The 27,888-nt window shown below is 52.0% G+C and overlaps 1 protein-coding gene and 1 non-coding gene across 2 annotated transcripts; one reads left to right on the top strand and one right to left on the bottom strand.

Moving 5' to 3' along the window:
• Positions 1–308: 308 nt before the first annotated feature.
• Positions 309–27,302, top strand: GOLT1A (golgi transport 1A). Its single transcript, XM_075542203.1, has 7 exons — positions 309–342; positions 1,056–1,216; positions 8,659–8,734; positions 22,325–22,416; positions 23,340–23,518; positions 26,538–26,601; positions 27,089–27,302. Exons 1-7 carry the CDS (start codon positions 309–311, stop codon positions 27,125–27,127), a joined length of 645 nt encoding a protein of 214 aa, XP_075398318.1. The 3' UTR covers positions 27,128–27,302.
• Positions 1,245–1,316, bottom strand: TRNAE-CUC (transfer RNA glutamic acid (anticodon CUC)). Its single transcript has one exon. It is a non-coding gene; the product is annotated as a tRNA-Glu (tRNA).
• Positions 27,303–27,888: the final 586 nt, after the last annotated feature.

Below are 27,888 nucleotides of genomic sequence, written 5' to 3'. Positions count from 1 at the left end.
GCACATCCTCACCGGCAGGAAGTGGCTAAGCCCGGTCACTGCCCTCGTTCCTATGATTGGCAGAAAGCAACAAGAAGAGCAGGGAATTCTGAGGCCGTCGAACCAGGGAGCTGGAGTCCTTTCAGCCAACAAGGGAAGAGCTGACATCTCTTGGCATTCAAGCGTAGATTCGGAGCACCGGGTTTACAAAAGCCTGCTGTTTCCAGCGACAGTCTTACATCCACTGTGAATCTCCACAGAGATTCAGGGTCCGGATGGCCCTTTCTGACCACTGACCTCCATCTAGGGAAGCTCTGCCCTCAGGCAGCATGCGTTTGCTGAGCACCTGTTGGACAGGCCAGGGTGGGCAGCCGCACCCCAGGACCTTGCTGGGTGTGCTCTTGGTGGAAACTGGAGAGCTGGGGGTCATGGCATTATGACTCATAACTCATCCACTCTTGTGAGCCTTTCTAAGGTGCTGGCGGGGACAGAGTCCCTTCTTGGTCCCTTTCCTACTTCTAGAGAACCCCCCACCCCACCCTCCTCCTGCAACCGTGATTATTCAACCTGCTGCAGATCATGATTGTGTGGTGAAATTCCTTTCTCTCCCCTGCTTGATAATTTGGGCACATGGCTGTGATCCTTTGGACACCCTTACAGCCTCGGCCTGATGGTCTCCCTCCTGGAGATGATTAGTTTTGTCTCTGTCCTGTTTAAGAATGACTAAACGAGCCTCTAGAAGGTATATTTGAACATGGGGTCTTTTTATCCCCAAGCATACCTTCCAGTGAGTAAGAAGAATTCCTTCTAGTTCACAGCACCCCACTGCCATCGAGTTGATTCCGACAGCACGTACAATAGGGTTTCTATGACTCTGAACCTTTATGGAAGGTTCCCCGTTGTCCCAGGGAGCAGCTGGTGGGTCTGAACCACCAATCTTAGGGCGAGCAACAAACCTAACATCCAGCTAATAGGAGAGGGCCCAAATTCCTTCTGCGCACACTGCCCTCCACTCTGTCCCTGAAGATGCAAATTCCTTTCTTAAAGTGCTCCCTCTCCTCCCCGCCCTCCTGCAGTTCAGTGTCAGCTGAATGCTGGGACCTGCGACAAGCCACCCAGCTTGTCTGAGGATGAACTTAAAGCCGTATCCCCGCCCGCTGAGCACGCCATTTTGGAACGAGGAATGCAAGATAGCACCCTTAACAGGAGGGCAGAAGGCGTAGCGGCCCGGGTGCAGGTGAGTGAATGGGAGGAAAAAGAGCAGCTTCCCTGGCCGGGAATCGAACCCGGGCCGCGGCGGTGAGAGCGCCGAATCCTAACCACTAGACCACCAGGGAACCGACAGCTCAGCCCTATCTGCACCACCTACACTAGGCACCCGCGCAACCGCAACGCCAGCTCGCCGCCGCCCAGTGCCGGGCTCCTCTGCCGGGCCAGAGGCTTCCTCCCTCCCTAAGTCTCGCGGCACCTCCGGCTTAGCGGCAACACCCCCAAAAACACTGCGCGCCTGCAGAAAGCCACAGGCCAAAGCTGCTCGGACACCCACCCACAGCTGGCAAGAAGACCCTGGGCCTCTCCGCAAAAAGATGGCACACTGCGTTGGCCGGGAATCGAACCCGGGTCAACTGCTTGGAAGGCAGCTATGCTCACCACTATACCACCAACGCTGCACACCCCAAAGGCGACACTCAGGATGGCCAGTCACTTGCATCAGCTCGCAGCCGCTGCTGTTCCTGCCGGGCCTTTGCCATCATCCTCAGGGCTACCCGGAGAACGGAGCTCACCACGTTGCTAGCACTGAGAGCAGAGAGGCTGCCTGTCCTGCTAGACTCCCAAGCCCGCTCCCTGCTGGCTGCCATGAGGAGCTGGACACCTTGCTGGTACTTCGAGTCTGTTTCCTCACCATAAAATGGTGGTTAACGACCATCCTAAGGGTGCTCTCAAGAAAGCCAGTCGAGGAAAATGGGCGTGAAACACTCGGACAATTTTGGTCAGCTTCTGGTGGAACGAAAGATGGGGTGGCATTTCCCAAGCTCCCCTTCTCCGCTAGCCCCTTCAGCTCGGTTGGGAGATGTCCTCAGGTCCCCTGCCCACCTCCATGCAGCCAGCCGACACTAGCCATACCACCAAACAACCTGGCCACAGCCTTCCCCACAGTGGCCGAGTCATGGGCCTGTCACTGGGAGCGAGGACCAACGCGCTCCTCCCTGGGGCTGAGGATGCGGAGGGACCCCTCCCCAGGAGTGTGAGTGTGAACAGGCCCCTCCGGACTGGGACAAGGACTGTGCGATACAGAGACCATCCCAAGACTTCCACCCTGCTCTGTCCTGAGCACACGCGCGGGTGTCCGAGCAGGAGAGAGACGTCTTTATTCCAAGTGTCACTGTAGGTGCCTGTGAGCGCAGCCTTACAACACGAAGTTGAGACGAGAGCAGGGCTCCTTCATAAGATGCATCTTTAAAGTATCTAATCCTTAGCAAATTAGTAGCGAGAGTCGTTCTAACTCCGCTAGCAGTCCCACCGCAGTCACGGTGGCGTGGTGCTTCTGCTGTGCCAGAATCACTTTACAAAGTATCAGTTCACTCGTCTAGGAGACAGTGCTGTAAGATAAGTTTAGCACACCAGCCCCCGCCCACAGGTCTAACAGCAACCCTATGTAGGGTCTCCAGGGCTATAAATCATGACAGGGACAGACAGCCTCATCTTTCTCCCAGGGAGCTGTTGGGGGTATGAACCACTGACCTTATGATTAGCAGCCGGACATGTAATCCTCTCCACCACCCAAATCCCCAAACAAACCCACTGCCTTTGAGTTGATTCTGACACATGGTGACTCTCTATAGGGTTTCCAGGGCTGTATATCTTTACTGGGAGCAGGTAGTCTTCCTCCCTCGCTCTCCTTCAGAGCTGCTGGTGGGTTCTAACTGCTGACCTGACAGCACACTAGGGCTCCTATCCCCCCCACCTCCACCCCGCCAGGGCTCTGTGTTAGTTACATGACAGGAGTCACAGAAAAGTTAAATAAAATGCCCAACGAAGGTCTCAAGGAGAAGGAGCCAAGGTGACCTCGCAGTGGTAACCATAACATCAACAGTTCAAAACCGCCAGCCATGCCTTGGGAGCAAAATTGAGGCTTCCTGTTCCCGTGAAGAGTTCTGGTCTCAGAAAGGCACAGGGGTGGGTCGCTGTGAGTTACCTGAGTCAGAATCGGCTCTGTGGCAGTGAGGTTGGGAGAAAGTCTTGGAGGGAGGCTGAGCCCCCCGCATGTTGGCTTGAGACTCTCAGCTCCTGACCAGTGGCTGTTCCCCATGGAGCTGAGACCGCCGCCCTAGGGGACACTTAGACAGTTTTGGAAAGGGGCTTGCTTGCTCCAAGGGCCCTGGTGGCACTGCGGTTAAGTGCTCGGCGGGCAGCCACAAGGTCAGCAGGGAGAGCGGACCAGCAACCCTGTGGGAGAAGCTGTGGTGCTCTGCACCATGAAACGCCGGTCTGGAAATCCCCTGGCTGTTCTACTCTGATCGGAACGGGCTCCACAGTCACAGGCTGAGGATTGTGCCTTCCGTGTTGGCCGCCTCCGTCCCCGGGTGTGGGCTGGGTTACAAACTTTTGGGAGGCATGACACCAGGGTTCGTGTTTTGTTTGATTGCCTCAGTGATAAGGGACAACACTCACTGAGTGTCCATGGCTGTAATGGACAGGACCAAGTCCCGAATTAAGGACCGTTTCCTCTCTGGCGGTAACAGTAGACTGTTCAACTGAACTAAACCGACTACCAGTGTCTGTCATTCACACGCAATTCGGAATTAAACGGAGACGTTGGTAAGAGCTTCTCATTTCTTCTCAGAAGCTTCATGAAGAGCTCAGTGGGTAGTAGAGGCTGTGGTTGTTGGGTGCCATGGAGACGGTTCTGGCCCAAATTGACCTTACGCATGACAAAATGAAACACTGCCTGCCCTGCATCCTCCTAAGGCCATTGTGGTCACCACTGCATCAGTCCATTGCTGGAGGGCCTTCCTCTTGTTCGCCATCCCTTTACTTCACCCAACATGACGTCCTCCTGCAGGGCCTGGTCTCCTGACAGCATAGCCAAAGCATGTCAGGCAAAGTCTTGCCATCCTTGCCTCTGGGGAGCACTCTGGCCCAAGTCCTTCTTCAAGACAGATTGGTTTGTCCTGTTAGCAGTCCATGGTACTTCCAATATTCCTCTCCAGAGCCATCAAGTGCCTCGATTCTTCTTCACTCTTTCTTATTCGGTGCCCAACGTTCATGTGCGCATGAGACAATAGGGAACGGCATGGGTCTCAGTAGGTTAGCAGAAACTTACTAGGGAGGGAAATCGAAAGGGGAAAAGGCTATCTATATGTTAAGGTTGCAGATGGACATTGGGCCCCAATTCAAGTACTCCCTTAATAAAAGAACACCTTGTTCTAACAATCCGGCATTCTGTGATGCTCGCCTTCCCTATACAATCGCTGAAGACAAAATGGGTGCATAAGCAAATGTGGTGAAGAAAGCTGATGGTGCCCAGCTATCAAAAGATATAGTGTCACACACACAAAAAGAGAGAGAGCGAGAGAGATAATGTCTGGGGTCTTAAAGGCTTGAAGATGAACAAGCAGTCATCTAGCTGAGAACCAACAAAGCCCACATGGAAGAAGCTCACCAGCCTGTGTGACCATGAGGTGGCGATGGGATCAGGTATCAGGCAACTGAGACCCAGAATAAAACCATACCTAATGTGAATGGGGTGGCGGTGGGAAGCATGGAGTGGAGATTCAATAACCATCTGTAAACAATTGGTCATCCTCTCACAGAGGGGACACAGGGAAGAGATGAGCAAGTCAGGGTACAGTATAGCACTGATGAAACATACAACTTTCCTCTAGCTCTTTGGTGCTTCCTTCACCCCACTATCATGACCTCAATTCTACCTTACAAAACAGATTAGACCAGAGTATACACACTGCTACAGATAAGAGCCCTAAACACCTCAAATCCGGGATAGATAAGCCCCTCAGGGCCAACGAGGAAAGTAGAGATACCAGGAGGACTAGGGGAAGGTGGGGGGAAAAGGGAGAATTGATCACAAGGATCAACCTAGAACTCCCTCCCAGGAGGATGAACAATGGAAAAGTGGGTGAGAGGCGGCAGAGGATGATATAAGATATGGAAAACATAAGCTATAACTTATCAAGGGTTTGTGAGGGAGGGTGCATAGGGGAGGGAAGGGGAAGAAATGGGGAGCTGATATCAGGGGCTCAAGTGGGAAGAGAATGCTTTGAAAATGATGATGGCCGCATATGTGCAAATGTGCTTGACACACTGGATGAATGTAGGGATTGTGATAAGAGATGTTAAGAGCCCTCAATAAAAGTACTAAAAAGTAAACATTAAAAAAAGAAACAACGGGGAAAAGGCATCCCAGACCATGGCCACTGTGCTGCTTCTGACTCATAGCAACCCTACGTATCAGGGGGGGTCTCCCTGGGAGCGGTGGGTAGGTTTGAACTGCCAACCTTGTGATTAGCAGTCCAGTGCTGATCTGATAGTGTCCCTATGGCTCTCTGGAATAAAGGCCGAGGTCTCAAACTTACTGGCTCATTGACTCCGTGCCCTGTCTGCACAATGTCCTGTCACAGTTTGATGACTCAGCCAGCCTTGTCTGCAGAGACGGATGCCACGAACTTACCAGAGGGGCTCTGCAAGAACCAAACCTCGGTGGCACAGACCCTTGGGACGCAGGGTCCTTGCTGGACGGCCCTGATAAGAAACTAAAATGTAAAAAAAGAAAAGAGGAGAAAAAAATGATTAGGGCAAAGACTGTACAGATGTGCTTTATACAATTGATGTATGTATATGTATGAACTGTGATAAGAATTGTATGAGCCCCAATAAATTGTTAAAAAAAAGAAACTCCAAACAACCCACTGCCACCAAGTCAATACCAATGCACAGCGGCCCTGCAGGACAGGGTCGAGTGGCCCGTGTGGGTTCCCAAGGCCATGACCCTTTATGGAAGTAGAAAGCCTCTTCTTTCTCCCGGCCCTCGTCATTGTTTTTAGAAACGATTCCGCATCGTTGCCACCGTTTCTATTTTCAAGGCGTTTGCAGCCCACGCGTGAATGCCTACGTGGTCACGATGACACGGGGAGCGACTGGAGCGCTACTGGTGGTTTCTCTACCCTTCTCTGCTGACACACTTCTGAGGAGCCACCATCGAATGGCTTGATCTGCTCTGCCCATGCCCCACGGTGTGCCCAAAAGACAAGATCACCAAGTCTTTTCACGTCCTGGAGACGGAATTTGCGTCTCAACGTGTGGGGACCTTTCAAGACAGAGAGTGCCCTTCCATCAATGCCACGTCCCATGTCAGGATCCAGGAGCCTACGGATACAGCACACCCACCAGTCAGGCCCAGCTTGGCTTCGTGAACGGCAGACTGGCTCTTTGCCTCCACCTTGTCCTCAGGATTTCACCTGGCGAAGCCATCCCCACGTCTGTCTCTCACCGGGATCTCCTTCCTGTACCACTGGCAGCCGGCCTGCTAGACTTACCTGACATGAATCTTTCCCTCCGGAAGTCCCTATCGACAACTGGATGGTGGGGAGGGAGGGAGGGGGTTACCCCTCCTGCACTCGTGCCTCTGTGTTGTGCACAGAACAGCTCTGTTCTCCTGTCTCCCTTACATGCAAGTTTGTTTCTGTCATTAGGTGCAAGCCGTCTACCTACCTCATGGCACATTCCAGCCAAGTCCCGCCCAGTGCGTTTAATCATACAGTAGTCTCTGTCCTTTCTATTTTTTTGTAGCTCGCTTTTTTGAGGGCTTTTTAAAAATTATAGATCTGTAGAGAGATGTCATTCTGTGTGTGTGTGTGTGTGTGTGTGTGTGTAAGTGGTGGCTGACCTCTACTTTATTTTTGTTAATATTTTATTGGGAAATCTTACAGCTAGTATAACAATGCATATATCAATTATATCAAGCGAACTTGTACATATATTGCCATCATCATTTTCAAAACACGTTCTACTGGAGTCCTTGGTATCTGCTCCTCTTTTTTCCTCCCTAAATTAATTATATATCTCATAGCTTATACTGTCTGCTTGATCCCTTCACCACATTTCTGTTATTTGTCCCCTGGAAGGAATTATACATTCACTGTTGCTATCGGTTCCCCCTTTCTCCCCCTTCCTCCCCCACCTCCCTGTACCCTCATGGTATCGCTACTCCCATTACTATTTCTGGGGTTTATCTGTCCTGGAATCCGTGTGTCTCAAGCACTTATCTGTACCGATGTGCATATTCTGGTCTAGCAGGATTTCCGATCAATCTTATCACCTAAGGACTTCATTGCAGGCTTCCCGGGGGGGGGGGGGGGATTCCCAAAGGCCATGTTAGGTCTAAGGATGTCAACACCCACTGCTCTGCAAGGGGGGAAAGGACATGAAGAACCGATCATACCACTTGCCCTGGGGCTGACTGCGATTCACAGTGGCCCAAGGGGCTCCGGGGGCCTTTCAACAGCAGCTTGTCCATCAGCTGATGGCCAGGACATGCCTCCCGGGTGCCCTGGGCAGACTGGACCCTCCATCCTGTGAGCATGCAAACCCTGTGCATCTCCCAGGGACTCCCCAAACGCCTTCTCCTCTGGTCAAGCCCACCGAGTGGAAAACCCTGCACAGGTGGGGAACCAACTAGCAACGCTCCTCAAGCGTCCAGTCCTAGCCTGAGCCTGAACTCAGGAACTCCTGTCCAGAGCACAACCTCACAGCACTCAGCTGGACCCTGCTGGGGGCCGGGAACCAAGCCCTGGAGCACTCTTGCCCTCGATTTAACCCAGTCTGACTCACGCTAGGCTGCTAAGTGCAAGGTCAACAGTTTGAAACCACCAGAAGCTCCTTGGAAAAGAGATGCGATTTCTATTCCATAGGAGTCTTGGCTAACCACGGAGACAGTTTGACCGTCCTACCGACTGAAAGCAATAGGTTGACTCAGTTGCCTATCGCCCCCTGGCGTCCAGAATAGGTAAAAACCAAACTGCCTGGGAGTCCTTCAGCCACCCTGTAGGACAGGGCAGTTGGACACTGTAACTCCTAACAGGAGTAGAAAGCCCTATCTATCTCTGAGGAGTGGCGGGGAGTTTCGAACTGCTGACCTTGAAGGTATCAGCCAAAGGGGTAACCCACGCCAACACCAGGGCTTGGTAACAGAAGGCAAAATGAATGTGGTACATGTTCACAGAACTATATCAATCCCAACTTTCCCATGCCCTCTACCAGAAATCTGGTACCCTTGAGACCTCGGTTTCTTCATATTTCAGCCCGTTTTGTAGGGATAAGAGCAGCCCGATTCAGCCACAGGACATGGGGGTTGGGGGCGGACAGTAGGACCCTGAGACTTTAAACAGTCATTGTGGGAGACCTGCCTTGTAGGACAGAATAAAGCTGCCTCCTCTGGTTTCTGAGACTGTCAATCAATCTCTAGAGAAGCCAGCTGACAGGTTGCTCTCTTTGTGAGGAACTGGTGGATTCGAACTGCTGCCTACTGGGTTAGCTGCCGAGTGCTTTCACCATGGTGCTGCCTCAGGGGAATGCAGTGGGGAGTTAATGATTGACTAGAGGCTTACTCACGGCTTACCAAGGGTCAGCTGCCATCAGCATGAACAACCTGGGCCCTCGCAGCGCCTCAACGCTGGCCAGTGTCGCCGGAAGCACCCCCAGGCCGACTGCAGCATGATCTCCATCACCGAATGGCAGAGTGAGTGAGCGGGGCAGGTCTCAGTGGCCCAGAGCAGGCTGGGCAGGGTGGGAATCAGGACGGGTGCCGGGTGGGGCTTCGGGCCCTCTCAGCCCAGCAAGGATCAGAGGGGGGTGGTGCAGGGGGACCTACAGGGTGACTTCTGGACAGGGTGACCTCTGGATCCGCTGGGTGTGGTTTCTCTGCCTTCCATAGGGTGGGGCTGGCTCCAGGCAGGCAGGCAGCCAGCCTAGGAGAACTGGCAAGTTCACCCTCCCTGCTACCTGCTATCTCAGGGAGGGATCCCGTTCTCACTCCATCCTTAGCACTGGGAGTCCCAATACTGCCAGGTGGGGGTATGTGCCGCAGATCTCTGCGTTCACGTGGTTTTCTCCCCAAGTCTTCAAAGTCTTCTATGGCTTTGGACCCCTTTCTCTTTAATACATCATTTTATTGGGGGATCTTACGGCTCTTTTAACCATCCACAAACCAATTGTATCAAGTTCATTTGTACATATGTTGCCATCATCCTTTTCAAGATATTTTCTGTTTTATTCGTTGGTATCGGGCCCTTTCCCCCTCCCTCCCACCCTCATGGTCCCGATAAATTATAAATGACTATTGTTTTAATATCTTACACCGCCTGCTGTCTCCCTTCGCCCACGTTGCTGTTGTTCATCCCCCTGGGGAGGGGTGGGGGAGTATCCGTCGGTCATTGTAGTCGGTTCCCGTTTCTCCCTTCTGCCCCACCTTCCCCCTGCTCTCATGGTATATCGCTACTCCTGTTGCTCTTCCTGTATCCGACCTGGATCCTGTGTGTCCAGAGCTCTTATCTGGAGCAGTCAGTGTACATGCTCCCATATAGCCGGATTGTGAACTGGGGTCACGATAGTGCGGGGGTGGGGTGGGGGGAGAGGAAGTGTTAAAGAACTAGAGGAAGGCTGTGTGTTTGGTGGGACCATGCTGCACCCTGGCTGGCTCGTTCTTTCGTTTGTTAGAGAAACTCTGCTTCTCCTCGAATCCCCACATCCTCTTCCATAACATCTTTCCCCTCGTTAGGGAGGTGGGCAGGTCCAGAGGCTAGAACAAGAAGGCGAGGTGCACTTTATTGGAGGTGCCCTTGTGGTGGCGTGGGGAAGCACTGGGATGCTCCCTGAAACCAGAGAACCAAGCTCGCTGCCCTGTGGGTGTCCGAGATGGTAATCCTTGACGGGAGTAGAAAGCCCAGTCCTCGCCCAAGGAGCTGCTGGTGGATTCGAACTGAAAGGGGATTCGAACCCCCACCCCCTCAGTGCCTCTGTGGGAGAAAAACGTGGCGCCCTGCTGCCATAGATTCTGAACCCAAACCAACCTCGCTGCCACTGAGTGGATGCCGATCCGTAGTAACACTACGGGACCGGGCAGAGCTGTCCTCTGTGGGTTTCCGAACCTAGAATGCTTCATGGGAGTGGAAAGCCTCATCCTTCTTCTGCTGAGCACCTAGTAGTTTCGAACTGCTGATCTTGCTATTAGCAGTCCAATGGGTAAGCACTGCCCACAGAGCTCCAGCGTAGGAAACTGGATGGGGCCATGGTAAGTCAAAAATTGACCAACGACAATGAATTTCACCTGGGTGAGTGACTGAGGCCCTCCGGACCCCGGTTTCTCTTCAGTGAACAGCTGATAAAACTCACCTGTTCACTGAATGAGCTCAACCTGTGTGCCAACCGCTCTACTGGCCACAGAGCATGGCCCAGACACAGGCCTGTGTCCGCAGTTTGGGGGAGTGCAGATGGCTAAGCGCTGGTTGCTAAGTGAAAGCTTGGTGGTGTGAGCCTACCAAGAGGCCCCTGAGGAGGAAGAAAGGCCTGGAAATCTGTTCCCAAATGGTCCCAGGCAGTCCAGTGCTGCTCGGCAACACGGGGGGCTCCATGGCAACTGACTTTTATTTTGTTTTGTGGTGGTGCTGCCAGGTAAGCCCTTCACTGCTAACTGCAAAGTCCAAAATTCAGACCAGCCAGACACTCCTATGGAGCCCTAGATTGGTCATTGTGAGAAGGCTTTGTTCATTACACAGGACAAATCATTAACAAATGAAGAATAAAGAATACAGAAAATAGTGCAAATCTTCTGAACACAAATAAATCCAAGTATGCGAGCCAGCGAGTGTGAGGCAGGAGGGATGACACTCTTACACAGAATGGTCTGGGAAGACTTCACGGAGAACAGGCCTTCTACACAGACACTGGCTGACAAGAGGCGAGGAAGCAAACCCAGGCAGCTCTTTGGGGGAATGAATAGCCGTGCAAAGGCCCTGGGCCTCAGCGTTCTGTTGTGTTGTTGTTCTGAGCCCGGGGGGCGGGGGGCAGTGGTAGGCGGTGGGCAGCTAACGGAAGGCCAGCCATGATCCAACCCCACCCATAACTCGCAGGAGAATGATATTTTTGTAAGGGTGACAGCCTGGGGGGCAGGTCTACTTTGTCCCATAATGGACCCCATCATTGTTGTTAGGTGCCAGCAAGTGCGTTCCAATCCAAAGAGACCCTATGCGCAACAGAATGCAACACTGCCCGGGCCTGACGTCACCCTCACAATTGCTCCTCCATTTCAGCATCAAGGACTTTCTTTGTTGTTGCTGCCCCTCTGCTTGACCAAGCACGATGTCCTTCTCAGGGACTGATCTCTCCTGACAGCAGGTTCAAAGCATGTAAGATGTAGTCCCACCATCCTGGCCTCTAAGGAGCACTCGGGCCCTACTTCCAAGATAGATTTGCTTGTCCTTTGGCCAATCCATGGTACTACTTTCAATATCTTCTCCAGCTCCTTAATTCAAATGCATCAGTTCTTCAGCCATCCTTATTCGATGTCCAACGTTCACATGCATGCGAAGCAGTTGGAAATACCACGACTCAATGGAACATGTTGTATGGCTTTACGAAGCAGAAATGAACTTGTAGGGCCAGAGGAGGGGGGTTTGAATTCAGGGCATAGATGGGAAAACCCCTCCTGTCTGGTGGCCCTCGGTGTCCTTGGCTGCAGGCAGCATGACTTCCTTCTCCGCTCTGGTCTTCCCCTGGCCTCTCACAGCTGTCCTTGTCTCCCCTCTCTTCTCTTCGTGAGGACAGCAGTCCTACTGGATTCACATCTGCCCTACTCCAGCATAACCTCGTCACTAGTGACATCACCAAGAGGCTCTGTCCAAAGGAAGACATTTATAGGTGCCCGAGGCGAGGAGTTCAAGAGCTTTTGGGGTGGGGCACAATTCAACCTGTAACAAATAAAATGAGCTGATTCACATCCCTAAAGTGTTTAGACTGCGCCTGGCACATGAAATGCACGTGTAAGTGCTGACCATTACTATCATCCATCAGTAGTGTTAACACTGCTGAAGGTGACTGAAGCCGGCTTCCACTGCCAGCTGCTCTGGAAAGGATCCTTTTAGAAAGTCCTGGACGGAGTGGGAGCAAACTGTGGAACAGCAGTCAGTCATAAAAAAGACAGGCTCACTGGTCAGAGAGAGACAGGTGGGACCCCCGAGGTTCTGGCCGACTCACCCTTCCGGTCTAGACCTGAACTAACCCTTGAGTAATTTGCCTGTTGTGACTGGAAAGGCAGCGTGTACACAAGGACAAAGTTCAGAGGGCTAGGGACAGAGAGATGGAACCAGGAAGCATGGGGAGGGGGGTGGGGTAGGGGTGGGGGGATTACAGTGGGGAGGGGAAACAGAATGTGTATGAATTGTTGAAGGGAAATCTATGATCCGCTCTGTAAACCTTCACCTCAGTCACCATACAGAATTTAAAAATAAGTAATTTTTTAAGTGAATGAGAAGTTTCCTCTTTCCATGAGCAATTCAGTCCTTAAATCATAACCGGGACAAAAGTTGATGGGGGGAGGTGTGGCACCCCAGAGTGGGGTGCTGGGGCCCCAGCAGGGTGAGGAGAGTGTCCACAAGCCGGGTGGGCTGGTGCCAAGTGTCAGAGGCAGGGCCGGGTGAGGAGGGCCTCGCCTAGGGTCCAGGGCGAGGGGCGGAGAGTAAATCCACAGTTACGGGATGAAGGCCTACATGGCCGGTGTCACGGCAGTACTGGAATCCGGTCCCAGGGACAGGATGCAATGAAAGGACCCCAATGTCACGGCTGGGGTATCGCGGCCTCGCTGGCAGAACCCGGGGGCACACTACAAACGCAGCAAAAAGGCCTCGCTGCTGAGCCCTCCCCACGTCACGACCACACGACCCCGCGCGCACCAGAGCCGAGACTGCTCCGGAGGGCTTTCTGGGCTGTCGCCTTTTTAAAGAAGCAGATCGCCAGGTCTTCCTTCCGCTGCACCAGTGTGTGAGCTTGACCCGCCAACCCTGCAGTTGGCAGCCCAGCGCCCTAACCATCCGACCACCCAGGGATCTGGGGGAAGGTCACCCCCCGCCCCGCGTCCGCCCCAAACTGGCATCTACGAAATAACTAGACCGACTCCTCCCAGGTGTCCGGCCAGGCCGTGCCAGTCAGCGAAGTCCGAGGAACCGCGCCCCGCGCGACCTCTCACTGCGCCGGGCGATTCTGAGCGCCGGGCTGGGGAGGGCTCGGGTCGTCCGGTCGCCGGGTGCGTTTCCTGAGGGGGGCATTCCGTCCCGGCTGTGCGAGGAACCGCATCTGAGCAGTGCCGGACGGTGGCCGGCGGCAAGGACTCTCCGCTGTCCGGGGAAGAGAGAGCTCCGCCTGCGCCGGCCATCTCTCCCGGATCCTTCGGGACCGCGGCCCGACTCCGGCGGGGCCTCCGCTAGGCGGCGCCCTCCAGGGCCGGGCTGGTCCCGCGTTCCCGGCGTGGAGCGCGGCTGGCTCTGGCCGCCGTCCAGGAGGGGGCGCCGTGGCCGCTAGCTCGGCCTGGGGTGCCGGTCGTGGCGACACTCTATCGGACCTGCTCCCCGCCTTCTCTGCCGCGTTGTTGCCAGGACAACCTCAGGAGCAGCCCCCACCCCCACCCCGCTGGATAACCTGACTCGACGGATCAACTACTGGACCCGTGGAAGCTAGAGGCAGAGGCAAGGACGAAAGCTTGCGCGGGACAAACCCAGTACCGACCCTTCTCCTCGAGGATCTGTGCGCACCGTGCGCGGTCTCCGGTGAACGGCGGAAGCGCTCAAGCTGGAGCGCAGACGACGCTGCCCCCGTCCGGAAGCTCCCAGAACTGCACGTGCAAAATGCGCGGGCAAGCTGCGATCCAGTCTTTGTGTAAGAAGAGGCATCTAGCTGGGAGGAATCACCGAGAGGCAGAAGAAGGGCGGACGTGATGGTGGGGCAGGAGGAAGGTCAAGGGAAAAAGGACTAGGAAGCAAAGCAATTGGTAGAGGTATAAGCATAGGGGTGTGCATATGTAAATATATTAATTCATAAGATAGAGTGGCTTAGGTACATATATTTATATGGTAATACATTGAGGAAGTGGACAGACTTTGGGCCTCTGCTCAAGCCCTCCCTCACCGCAAGAACACGTTGGTCTAACAACCCAGCATTCTGTGCCGCTCACCCTTCTGACACAATCACTGTACACAAAATGGGGGTATAAGCAAATGTGGTGAAGAAAGTGGATGGTGCTCAGCTATCAAACAATAAAGGGTCTGGGGTCTTCAAGGCTTGAAGTTAAACAAATGGCCATCTAGCAGAGAAGCAACAAGTCCACATGGAAGAAGCACACCAGCCTGGGAGATCATGAGGTATCGATAGAATCAGATAACAGGCACCAGAAGACCCCAAACAACAGCAACAAAAACCAAATTGTTGAGGATGAGGGGGGTTGGAGCAGAGACCCCAAACCCATCTGCAGACAACAGGACCTCACAGAAGGGCCACAAGGAAGGAATGAGTCAACCAGGGTGCAGTATAGCACCGATGAAACACAATATTCCTCTGCTTCTTTGAGGCTTCCTCACTCCCCGCCATCACAATCCCAGTCCTGCCTTCAATTCTGGCTAGACCAAAGGAGCATGTATAGACAAGAGCTCACACACAACACACGAGATCCAGGTCAGATAAACCCCTCAGGAACAGAAATGGGAGTGGCAAAACCAGGAGGGCAGGGGGAAAGTGGAAGAAGGGGAGGAAAAGGAATCCAATTGCAATGACAGACACATAACACCCCACCCCCAGGGGGACAAACAACAGAAACATGGGTGAAGGAAGACAGCTGAAAATAATGGTAATTTTTTATCATTCATCAGGGTTCATCAGGATGAGGGTGAGGAGGGAGGGAAAAGAGAAGAGCTGATACCAAGGGCTCAAATAGAAAGAAAATGTTTTGAAAGTGATGATGGCAACATATGTACAAATGTGCTTGATACAATTAATGTATGGACTGTTATAAGAGCTGCTAAGAGCCCCCAATGAAAGGATAGTTAAATACATACATATAAAGGTGTCTTAAAGAATTTTATAAAGAGGAAGACATAAAACCTGAATTTGAGACGCTTAGGCTGCTTCTGAGAACGAGTAAGGCTGTTCTTGGGTGGAGATACGGAGAGTTTAACAAAAACAAAAGCACTGTCATTGAGTCGATGTGGGCTCACGGCGACCCTCTATATAGGGTTTTCGAGGCTGTGACGCTTTAAGGGAGCAGACAGCCTCGTCGTTCTTCTACAGAGCGGCTAGTGGCTTTGAACTGTTGACCCGTTGGCTAGCAGCCTTCACCACACAAAACAAAATCAAAGTCCTCCGAGGTGTTCAGATGGTTTTTCTACATGAAACATCTAAGGGAACTAGAGCAGAAGCAGATGCAGTCAGAACAGGAATCGATGACATATTTTAGGCAAAATATAAACTAATATTTTTGACAGGCACAGAAACTTCAAATGCCTTTATCATTCAGAGGGAAGAACGTCACTGTCATCCATTGAGTTGATTCCCTCTCACAGGGGCGGGATAGGATAGGGTAGACCTGCCTCTGGGTTTCCAAGACTAGCTCTATGGGAGTAGAAAGCCTCATGTTTTCTCACTGAGTGGCTGGTATATTCTAACTGCTGACCTTGAAGTTAGCAGTCCAATGTGTAACCACGACACCACCAGGGCTCCTCCATATTGACTAGTCTCGACAAAACTACCACAGTGTCGCAGATGTACTTCCAGATCCTCAGTTTAACCGTCTATGGGGATAGAAATGCCATGGTACAGAAAGCTGAAACGAGACTTCGTAACGACCCAAGGTGATTGTTCTCATTCTACCCAGCTGTGTAGAGCTGGAAAAGACTTCCTTCGGACAGGTGGAAGTAGGAAACCAGCCCAAATGGCCCACAGATTCTCCGAGACTCAAGAGGAATCGGCCATTTGCTGACAGTGGTTTCTGTGCTGCCGGGAAGGCACTGAAAGTCGTGGTGTTGCGTTGATTTCTCACAGAAGCCACATTCCTGCCCAAAGTAAGGCCCAAGGAGACTGACTCTCGGGAGTGTGGATGGCCATGGTTTCAGTTTATAATTTCACTGAGAGTTCTCATCTCTCTCTCTCGCTGCTTAAGAATTAAAGAAGCTCTTTGGCTTTATTTAACACTGAGACTGATCCTAGTCCTCTTAAAATGTGCACAGCGACCAAATCCCAGTGAGCACCTCTGCCACCGTGTCAGTAGCAATGACAAGGGACCTGGTGGACAGAGAAGAACTGTGGTTTTCTGTGGGTTTCTGCGGCCGGAACTCTTTACAGGCTCGCCTTTCAGATTATGGAAAATGAAAGACTCTGAAGACGATCATGTTGTTCTTTTGCTTTCGGTTGTAAGGATAACTTAGCCAGTAGAAGGTCTCAGTAATTGTCTAGGATATACATACACACCCACATTATATGTACACATATACAAACACATGGCAAGGGTAGGTCCAAAAGTCTTGCTACTAAGGAAGGTTTCAGCTTATGCATGTGTGGGATTATTCCAAACAAAGCGAATTTAACATGTCTCTGTGATCAATGGATGGCTGCTGGCAAGTTCTCCCAGCAAAGCACTGCTTGGACTCTCTTTAGGGTGCTGTGATAGGTAGGCTGAGTTGACCACAGAAACAAACCCAGTGATGTGTCGGGGATTAGACCAGCTATCCCGCCGCAAGCTGGGTCCGACATGAGACGTGCGGATGAAAGGAAAAGAAAGAGATATGTACAAAGTATGGGATCGGGAGGACTTCAGTCTGGACTGAAGTACCGAGTATATTCAAAGCTTGGTTTTTATACTCTTCTTACACAAGGGAATGGTTACAGAATAAACATTAAAGAATTTGGCTAAAAAAACATTCTGAACCTCTTATCTATGCAGATGTTACTTAACTAGGCACACTTTCTAAACACTTGAATAATAAGAGCACTATTCTAAGATAAACACAAGGACATATAGGTACAAAAGAATCTTAAAGAGGTCTTAAAGAACTGAGTTATCTCACACTGCTTTCAGCTTCAAGGTAAACAGAGGCACAGGAGACTAATTAGTCACCCATCAATAAACACCTTGACCAGTAGACTATAGTGATGCTCACATATGTGTAAGAAAGAGCTTTATATCAAGAAGTTACCATATAATCAAGAAAACATCCCAGCCCAATCCAGATCAAGTCCATAAGTCTGACCCTAGTCCAACAGTCCCTCTTCAGACTCACGCAGCCACATGCAATGAAGCAGAATGCAGGGAGATCACAGCTGGGTGGGTGCAGTCATGTGGATCCAATGTTGTTGGCTCTGACAGCCTGGGGGATCAGCCAACAGGAAGGTGAAGGCAAAGAGAGAGGGGAAGGTTCCCTGTGCCCTCCTTATGAGAAGGCCACGCCCATAAGGAAGCACCATCAGGCTGTGACCTGACAGAGCACCACCCCTACACATTTATATACCTCCAAGTTGACATGAAACTACGTAACTAGCACAAGTGCCTTCCCAGAACAAGCCCAGTCCAAACAGTGGTGTGGTAGTTATATAATCTCATGTCAACTTGAGGGTATTAAGAGTGAAGGGGTGGAGTTGAGCCTGTCGATCAGGTCGCAGCTTGATTGGAGGATGAACAAGATAAATGGCTATCTGGAGGCCGGCCTCCCTCTTTCTCTGCCTTCACCTTCCCGTTGACAAGCCACATGGAGCTAGCTGAGACCCGAGAGAGCCCAGGAGATGCATCCACCATCACTGGATCCACAAGACTTTGCACCCGCCGGCCTGTGCTCTTCCTGCATTCTGCATCATTGCATGTGCTGTGTGAGTCTGAGGAGGGGTTTATAGACTAGTATCAGATTTATGGGCTAATATCAGACTTAGGGACTTGATCTGGGCTGAGCTGAGATGCCTTCTTACTTAACAAGTCCAAGGGTATATTTTTTCTTAAAAATGTTGTTTACCTATATATTTTGTTAGGCATCCTGGTGGCATAGTGGTCAAATACTCAGCTGCTAACCCAAGGGTTAGCGTTTCGAACCTCCCAGTCTCTCCCTCCCAGGAGGGAGCCGTGGCCGCCCACTTCCTGTGGAGACTTTCAACCTTGGACACTCTCTGGGCAGCTCTACTGGCCACATCATGCCACCTCAGGACCTGCTTCTAAAGGCCTTTCCTTGTACACACACACATGCACTTTCACGCTCCGTGGACCCATGTTCCTGTCTGTCTCAGGATGGTTCTTCTGGGTCCGTGTCCACGTGCTCCTTCATGCCCCTGCACTGTCATTCCCTGAAGCGCCTTCTCATCTTGGGTCCTTGGTTCCCTTTGTCCCACCTCCTGGTTCACCGGCTTGTTTTAGAAGGTGATATCATCCCATGGGCATGGAGACTATAAAATGTGGAGGCCTTGGCATGGCTGCGTGCATTTTTCATTCCACCTGTTTTTACCCTTGGCCGTCTGGCTAGGTAGAGATTTCCAGAGGTGACGTTCTCTCCCCTGGCGCTCAAAGGGACTGCTCCATCTCACACTAGCGATCATCCTTGCTGTGGAGGAATCTGGGGTCCTTCTCTTTCTGGCTTTCGCCTGCCACATGTTTTCCCCTTGGGCGCTTTTATGCCCTTTCTTTACCTTGGCATTTTAATATTTTTACTCTCATGTTAGTTCATTCTTCTGGGCATGCAAACCTTTTCGACTGAAGAACTCCTTCATTGCTTGATAGGTTTTTTAATTTAAGGCGGGGATTCATCCTCGATTTTGTCGTTGCATGTTGATTTATGTGGTGCTACCTTGCGCCAGGTACTGTGATAGGTGAGCCCAAGATCCCTGTCTTCTAGCCTCTGACTTTCTCAAGGGGGGAGGCTGACAATACAACAAGAAACATAACAAGTTGGTGATAAAGTGTGTATACCATCCGTGATAACGCCACTCGCTGCTTTCAAGCTGATTCTGACTCATAGGAACGCCGTGGAACAGAGTAGGATGGATGATAGATAGGGCAGTTTGATATTGATGGGAACAATCCAGGAATCAAAGCAGCTAGAGGTATTATGGTTGATAGCATGAAGTTAGACTCGAGAGTTGTAGTGGTAAGGGAGGATACCCAGGTAAACCTGGGGCCTGGAAATAGACACATTTATGGTCACTTGATGGTCTACAAGGTGTCAAGCCAACTTGCTGGGAAAAGAAAAGTCTTTTCAACAAATGCTGCTGGGACAACTGGGTATCCACAAGGAAAAGGATGGAGTTGGATCCCTATCTCACACCATCTACAAAAAGGAACTCAACATCTATCAGAGACCTAAAGATCAGAGCTGAGCTAGATAACCCTTAGAAGAAAACATAAGAGTGAATCTTCGTGGATTTGGATTAGGCAAGTGTCTCTCAGATAAGGACACAAATCGTACAAGGAGTGAAAGAAAAGGGGGGAAAGTAAGGTGAATTTCATCAAAACCAAAAATGTTTGCTCCTCAAAGAACACCATTAAGAAATTGAAAAGATGAACTGTGAAAAGAATTGTATGAGCCCCAATAAATTGTTAAAATTAAAATAAAAAAAAAAGAAATTGAAAAGACAACCTGGGGAACAGGAAAAAGCGTTTGCAAGTCGCATGTCTGACAAGGGCCTTATATTCAGAATAAACAAAGGACTCTTACAACTTAAACAGACCAACAAGTGTACAAATGTGCTTGACGCAATGGATGGATGTACGGATTGTGATGCGAGTTGTACGGGCCCCAATAAAATGATTTAAGAAAAAAAATTAAAAGACCAATAACCCAGTTTTTAAATGGGACAAAAATTCAAAAATAGTTCTCTAAAGAAAAAATGTAAATAGACACTAAGCAAATGAAAAGACACTCATTAGACATTAAGGCAGTTCAAATTAAAACCACAGCGAGGGACCAGTTCACATCCGCTCGGATGGCTACAATTGGTATCGCCACTTTGGAAAAGAGTTTGGCAGTTCCTTAAATATTAAATACTCATATAGAGTTTCCATATGATCCAGCAATCCAGTCTTAGGTCGATGCCCAAGAGAATTAGAAACATGCCCACACACAAACTTGTACATAAATATCCACACACAAACTTGTCCACATCCACAGGGACAGAATAGATTCCCGGTTGCCTAAGAGGTGGAGGGGGAGAAAGGGAAGGGGCGTGGCTACTATTGGGTTTCTTCTTGGAGTGGTGAAAATTGTACGGAATAAAGAGACTCACGGATGGAAATGTAAACTGGTCATTGGCTGGGCAATGAGGCACTGAAAGCCACCGGGAAGCAGAGACTATGAAACGGTGGGAACCGTGCCGCACAGGGCAGTTGTGAGGACAGGGTGGTGCCTTCCTGAGATATACGGCGGCCAGCAGTCTCCTGGTGCTCCCGCGGGTAAGGCGCCCTGGTGGTCGGTGGGTAAGCCCTCAGCTACTAACCCAAACGGCTAGCTGCTCCTTACTGCTCGGGAAGAGGATGGGGCAGTCTGCCTGTGGGAGGACGCTCTGTAGGGCCAGTTCTGCTTTATCTTACAGAGGGTTGATTTGCGTAGGAATCAGCTCAAGGACAATGGGTTTGGCACAAGGTTGGTTTTCGCCCTTCCTTTCCCTTCCCCCGCCGCCCTCTGCAGGCATGGAAGCTGAGGTTCCTGCGTGGAAATGGACCTACCGTCCTGGTTATCCAGGGCTGCTGGAACGGAAATACTGCAGTGGGTGACTGTCACAAACGGAAATTCACCCTCAGAGTTTAGGCAGCTAGACGTCCACATTCTGGGGGCTAAGTGTCCGTTGGCTGTGGGGGAAGGCCCTTGCCGTCCCTCTTCCCCTGGGTCTAGGCGGTTCTCGGTGCTGGGACCCCAGGTCCAAAGGACACGCTCCACATGCAGCTTGTCTTTCTTGGTGGTAGGAGAGGCCTCTCTCTCTGCTCACCCCTCCCTCCTCTATCTCTTATAAGATAAAAGGTGATGTAGTCACTCAACCCTGTAGGACAGGGCAGAACTGCCCAGGGATGGGATTAAGGCAATTTAGCAACCAGTTTGCTGCCTGAATGACAATTTTAAGTATAAAAGAAGATATTTCAAAAGGTAGTTTAGTATTTCATAGATACTTAAATAAGAAAAGTAAAAGACCTGAATATAAGAGCTAAACTAGAAAACTCTTAGAAGAAAATTAGGTTGTTATGAGTCTTAAAATATTAAATAATACCTGACCCCCCAAAAAACAGCAACAATAAAACTGCTATTTAAGGTATTTCCATCTTGCTACTGGATTGGCATCCCCACTTGCAACATTCCTCACTGTATCAAGCATCATCGGCTAGGCGGCTGGTCCTTACCCCTCTCTGCTGGAATGGGATCACATTCCTTCAGAGGCAGGCCAATTGGGCAAGAGTCACGGTGTCGGATAGATTAGAAACAGTGAGGCAACTTCTCTTCTCTGAACACATTGTGCCCATCTTTGAAAAACCCCTTCCTCCGTCTGCTGAACTTACAGCCTCGCTCCTGACAATACGTTGAGCTCTTTGAACACGTTGAGGGAGTGCGTCATTCGTTCATCCTGTCCCGCGGGGGTCTGGGGCGTCACACACATTGAGACGAGGATCGGCAGGCCACCCTCCGCTGGTTTGGCACTCTTTCTTTTTTCTCTTTATTTTCTATGTTAGTTTACTGCAGTAGCAAAACCAAGGGAACAAAAATGTAGTATTTCATCAAAAGTATGACACGTTTTATGAGATGAATAAATAAATGTCACAAGCATAGTTCCATCTGATTTTTGATCCCTGTAGACAGAATGAACATGACTGAGGGCACTTTGAACACACAGATGAACCTTAAAAAAGGGCCGGCCAGATCCTACCCCCTGGGACTGCCCCTGTGGGTTTCTGACACTGTAACTCTATGGGAGCAGAGCCCTGTCTCTCGCCTATGGGTGACAACGGAAGGTTTTGAACCGCGGGTGGCAGCCCAATGGGTAACCACCAGGCCCCTGATGCAAACCACAGCCCTGGGAGATTTCCCTTCCCTGGATCAAATTGAGGCTCTGACCTGAATAAGGGTATTACACCCCCTCCCCCCCTTACCACTGCTGTCAGATCGCACCTTGGGGATCATGGCGCCATTGTCAAACCCTGAGAACCCAGCCAAGTAGAGAGAGGTTTGGGGGTGGGGGTGGGGTGAGTCCATTACTTCACCCCTAGAGGATACCTGTCCGCTGTGATGAGGGGGGGTGGGGCAGCCCTGTCACCCGGCCCTCTTGCTCATTGCAGAGATTGGTGTGGGCACCATCAGCTTCGGCCTCTTCTTCATCCTCTTCGGAATACTCCTTTACTTTGATTCTGTGCTGCTGGCCTTCGGAAACGTGAGTCACTCCCCCCATCAGCCCCCCAACTCCAACCCTGGGTACCTCTCCTCCCGGAGGGTCAGCTCTAAGTTCACTTGGGGGATGCCCATCAGGTGGTTGGGCACTGCCAAGCCAGGGCAAATAAGTGCGGCAGGGGATGAACAGCAGGGCCTAGTGGGCACAGATAATCTAAAGATCTTGGTTGTCAGGCTGGAAATTCTGGGCAAATAGCTGGGGGGGTGAGGGGAAAGTGGGGGTGGTGTGAGGCCTCCAGGGTGTGTCATGATCCCTCCAGTTCCCACCGTTGGGTGATAGGGATGTAACATGTACAAAACATGACTGAGAAGGGGGTGTGTGGTTAAGGTCCGGATCAGCCGGTTCATATGAAACACAGAGCTCAGAGGGAAGAGAGGATGTTCCATGGGAGACAGGCGGGCAGGAACTTGGGAAGGAAAATAGGGATGCCGATGGTGGAAATCCTTCCAAGTGGATGGAGCAGCTAGAGAAAAGGTGTGGGACGAGGGAGAGCTGGGAGCAGGCTGGTGAGCTCATGGGAGGAGAGCCCAGGCACTCTGCGGAAGCTTTAGGAGGCACCCTGAAGACAGTGAGGGGACCCTAGGATCCTATCATGGCCGGCAGTCACGCAGGGAGTAGCTGGCTAACCTATGTGGGCCTCAACCTTCTGTAAAATGGGGCGAGTCTCACTACCTCACCCATCTTCCCTGGGACGGGTCCTTTCTGAAGACATGCTTGGAATCCAAGGTGGGTGGGCGGAGCCCCTTAAGTCCATCTCCTTGTCCTCTCCCTGGCCTTTGGGCCCCATGGCCGGGTGACTCTGATAGAACCTCTCCTTGAAGCGTTCGCAAACCCTGCCGCATGCCTGAGCCCCTGAGGCCCAAGGCGCCTTCACGCTGGCGCTCACCACACTTGCTCCTGCACAGCTGCTGTTCCTGAGCGGCCTCTGTCTCATCATCGGCCTGCGCAAGACCTTCGCCTTCTTCTTCCAGCGGCACAAGCTCAAGGGGACCAGCTTCTTCCTGGGGGGCGTGGCCATCGTGCTGCTGCGCTGGCCTCTCCTGGGCATGCTCCTGGAAACCTACGGATTCTTTAACCTTTTCAAGTGAGTGCCAGCTGAGCCCCAGAAGGAGGGGGAGAGAGAGAGAGAGAGAGAAAGAGAGAAGCAGGAAAGCCCTCTCCACTCAGCCCACCCATCAGCAAACACGGAGTATGCATTGGGTGCTCAGCCCTGTGCCAGCGGCCAGTGGGACGGGATATACAAGGTCTCCCCTCCAGTCTCTGTGCATGCAGGTGGGCAGGGAATACGCACCTAGCATTTTGTCCTGTCCATGCTCCATTATAGGCCTTTCCTGGAGGATGCAGATAAAGAACCAGAAGCTCAGAGAGGTACCCTTGCCCAAGCTCTCCCAGTGAGGGTCCCAAGGAAAGGCCTTGGACGTGGTCCAGGTGCCGCTGCCTCTTGGCCCCACATCCCTCAGCCTGTCCTGGGTTGGCCTTGGGCCCTGTGAACTGCTGGGTGGGACTCAGAGATGATGGGTGGCCACACTTGGCGGAGGGAGCCAGGGAGGGGTCTGGGGAAGAGGAGCCTGAGGTGGGCCTTGGAGAATGGGCAGGGTCTAAGAGACTGGAGGAGCTCAGGAAGCAATGATAGCAGGGGGTGGGGGAAAGATGCCCCCCCACTCCCCCGTGCCTGTGGGTGAGAGAACAGGGGTAGGTTGTGGCTAATGGGAACGGGGAGAGTTGTGGCTTCTGGGACCACGGGAAGGAACTGGGATCCGAAACCCTCAGCTTGCTTAGTGCAGCCTCAGAAAGGCCCCCCGTGCGCCCAAGTGCCCTGGGGCAGCACGCCAGTGACGGCAAGGCAGTCAGTGTTCTTGGTCACAGGGACCGTCATGCGAGCACCCCGTATTCAAGCAGTAGCGCTCTATCCAACTCCTCACATACAGTGGCACATCGCTACGACCTCACCGTGGCTCCAAGCTGCGGAGCAGAACTGCCCCACAGCGTTTCCTCGGTCGTAATCTTTCTGGGGGTGAGGGTGGGGTGGGCAGAGCACTACATTTTTTTTCTCCTCTGGAACCTATTGGTGGGTTCGAACCTCTCGGTTAACAACCAAAGAAGTCTCTGCCGTGCCACTGGGACTCTGTCCGATAGGGTGACTGGGATTCAGAAACCATTCGGGGAGTTTGGAGTGCGCCACATACAGGACTATGGATGGAGCTGGTAGGACAGCCCGAAGGAAAACGTTCCCAAGGAGCCTGCAGCTTAGTGGGAAGATGAATGCGAAGGACCGGCTGCTGCTGAGCTGCAGAGGCAGGCAGTTCGAATCTGGACACAGACGTCCGCCGGCAGCGGCATTCCAAAGGCACAGGCCTGGCACTCAGAGGCAGAGCTGAACCTCAGGAAATCGAGGCCCAAGAAAAGGTGCTCAGTCAGAAGGCAGACGTGGACTGATCCTACACACGGCTCCCTCTCCCCGCAACACTAGGGCCTCCGAGCCGCTTTAACTAGCACCCACGTGCCCATTTCACAGGCTGACACGACCACGATTTGGAGATGTCCAGGAATGTCTCCTGGTCTGCGCAGGCCAAGCTGGAGTTTGAACCCAAGGAGACATCCTTCACCATGTTACTTGGGTACCTCTCAAAAAAAACCCCCCAAAAACCCAGAGGTGCTGAACCAAGCCTGCCTCCAAGCCCAGGTGGTCATATGCTCATGGGAGCCAAATCTGAGCCTTTTAAAAAAATTACATTTATGATTTTATTGATGCTAAAGCAATATAGATTAAAAAACGGTTGACATTTCAACAATCTTTGCATGCAAGTTCAGTGGCACTGACTTTGCACATCAAATGGCTCAGCTGGTCATGTAGCATCTCTCCCAAGTTACACTGGCAGCCTGAACCAAATCTCAGGAGGGTCCCTGAGGCAGCGAGGAGTTCTCCTGCCCACACTGCCCTGGGAACCCCTAGTAAATGTCTGTCTCCAGACACGTCTGAGGGGAACCCCCACAAATGGAGAAAGCTCTGCTGGGAGCTCTCATTTTTCCCACCAGGTGACCATTGAGCAACTCATTCTGAGTTAGTGTACCCAGTGGCATCGCCTGGGAAGGTTCTCTGGTCACAGTGAATTTTTTTCATAAAAGCACTTTTGCTCAAACTTCAATTTTTTTGTGAAGGCCAATTTAAGAGGACAGCAGGTGGCTGTGAAATTTTGTTTCCTGATCAGGAAAAAATGCCACAGAAACTGTTGTGAGGTTGACTACAGCTTACAAGGACAGCACTATAAGACTCAAGCGTACACGTGGTTTTGCTGTTTCAAAAAAGGTGAAATGTCCATTGATGACGAGCCTCGTTCTGGACGTCTGTCAACTTCCTGAAGGGAAGAAAATGTTGACTCATAGTGCATTTGCTGTTTGCTCCACCAGGTCAGACTGTTACTCAAGCTTTCTATTTAGAGGTTCTGAAAAGACTGTAACAGTGTGTGGCCAAAATGCCTGATTTGCAGCAGACGGGGGACTGGTTTTGCCACCACAATGCACCTGCTCACACAGCCATCTCAGTGGGCCTGTTTGGGGGTAAAAGCAGCATGCCTCTCTTGCCCCATGCACCTGACTCACCTGACCTCACTGTGCAACTTCTTTTTGCTTCCATACGTGAAGAGGAACATGAAAGGACAGCGATTTGATGATGTAGAAGCGGTGAAGGGGAAGAAAACGAGGGAGGTGCTGTCAGTCATCCAAACAGATGCGTTTGAAAATATTTCCAAAATGGAATCACAGATTTGACAAATGTATACTAAGTGTCATGGAAAGGACTTTGAAGGTGATACGGTTGTTTTGCAACTAAATAAATAAGTGCATATCTTTTAAAGAAAAATTCCAGTTTGGGAAGGGCACCCCCTTGCATTCTAGGAGTCTCACGTGCGTGGCACCGTACAGTTTGTCCTTTCGTGACGGACTGACTTGTCAGCGCAGCATTTCCAAGGTCCATCCATGTTGTGCCATGTATACCATGCATGAAGACTTCATGCCTTGCCCAGACCTCTGCATGGATCGTAGCCAGCTTGCCCCATCCCCTCCAAGGCCATCACTGACCCTGCCCTCCATCCCTCTGCTCCTAGGGGTTTTTTCCCTGTTGCCTTTGGCTTCCTGGGCAATGCCTCCAACATTCCCTTCCTGAGTGCGGTAAGTGGGTTGCTCGTGGGCTGGGGGTTCCTGGGATTTGCCCGTCCCCAACTCGTCCTCCCTCCCTGCACCTTCTCTATTCAACACCATCAGGGGAGGGGAGCTGTGGGTGGTTATGCCTACGGAAGGGGAGCTGCTTATTGAAGGAAAGAAACAGACCCTGAGACCCTAGGGAGCCCAGCTCGAGGGCCTGGGGAGGGGGGCAGGTCTGGGACTGCGGAAGAGAAGGTGGCTGATTGATTCTGCCTTCCTTGGGGCCTGCATAGGAGCCGTGGTGCCAGCCCCCACCCTGCCCCTCCCTTTCTCTGAAGCACTTGACCGAGTCCGAGGCCTCCGAGGGGTCCCCAGATGCTCGCATGTCCCCCACCGCCCATCCACATCTGCAGCTCCCGCGGCTGCTCCCACTCTCAAGGGCAGCTTATTATAGCCCCGGTACTGAGTCTGCTCCCCACGCTTTGTCTTCAGTAATGATTCTTGGCTCCCACAGCTGTTCCGGAGGTTTCAAGGCGCCAGCTCAATGGTCTGAACAGCAGCGAGGAGCCCCTTGAACATGGATCGTTGGCTGAGGGGGCTGGAAGGGAAGTGGCCCCCCTTGGGTGCTGACTCATCTCTCCATCATATCCGGACTCCCCCAACTCCAGAAGGAGGGACAAAGCTGAGGGACCCACCTCAAATCCCAGTTCAAGAGACCACCCCGGGAGGGACTGTGGGGAGCTGGGCCCCAGACCCCCATTGGGATCCACGTGGTGCTGGCATCGTGTCCCTGCTCCTTGTGTGTGGGAAGAATTGCAAGGGGTGAAGCCCCACGCTGAGTGTCCCAGCCTGGAATCCATAACTTGCCTCGGGGCCGGCGGCACCGGCCAGTCCACATGGCCAGAGTCAGGCCTCCTTCTACCACAGCCGAATTCCGCCTGGTGCTTCCTGGGCCTTAGGAGGGAGCGGGGTGGCCAGCCCCCCAGCAGTAAGCCTCAGACAAGTGGTGGGTGGGAGCTGAAACTGCAGGTCTTGAGAAGTTCTTCTCAACGGCCAGGCTTCTGTCCTGCACCACCAACCCACCCAGCTAAAGTCTGGACTGGGAGAGCTTACTGCTGGGAGGGTGGGGGGGCTGCTTTCAGAGAGTCCCATGCGGGCAGATATTCCTACCCTGGGGAGGAGGGGGAGCCCTATGTGATGCCGGCTCACACAGTGATGCAGGTGGCAGAGTGGAGTCACCCACTGGGTTTTCCAACCGGTCATCTTTACCGGAGCCGGTTGCCAGGTCTCTCTCAGAGAGCCTCTGGAAGGGTT

The sequence above is a fragment of the Tenrec ecaudatus genome, chromosome 1 (genome assembly GCF_050624435.1).
Source record: "Tenrec ecaudatus isolate mTenEca1 chromosome 1, mTenEca1.hap1, whole genome shotgun sequence".
Taxonomy (NCBI): domain Eukaryota; kingdom Metazoa; phylum Chordata; class Mammalia; order Afrosoricida; family Tenrecidae; genus Tenrec; species Tenrec ecaudatus.
This window is presented reverse-complemented; position numbering and strand designations above follow the sequence as displayed.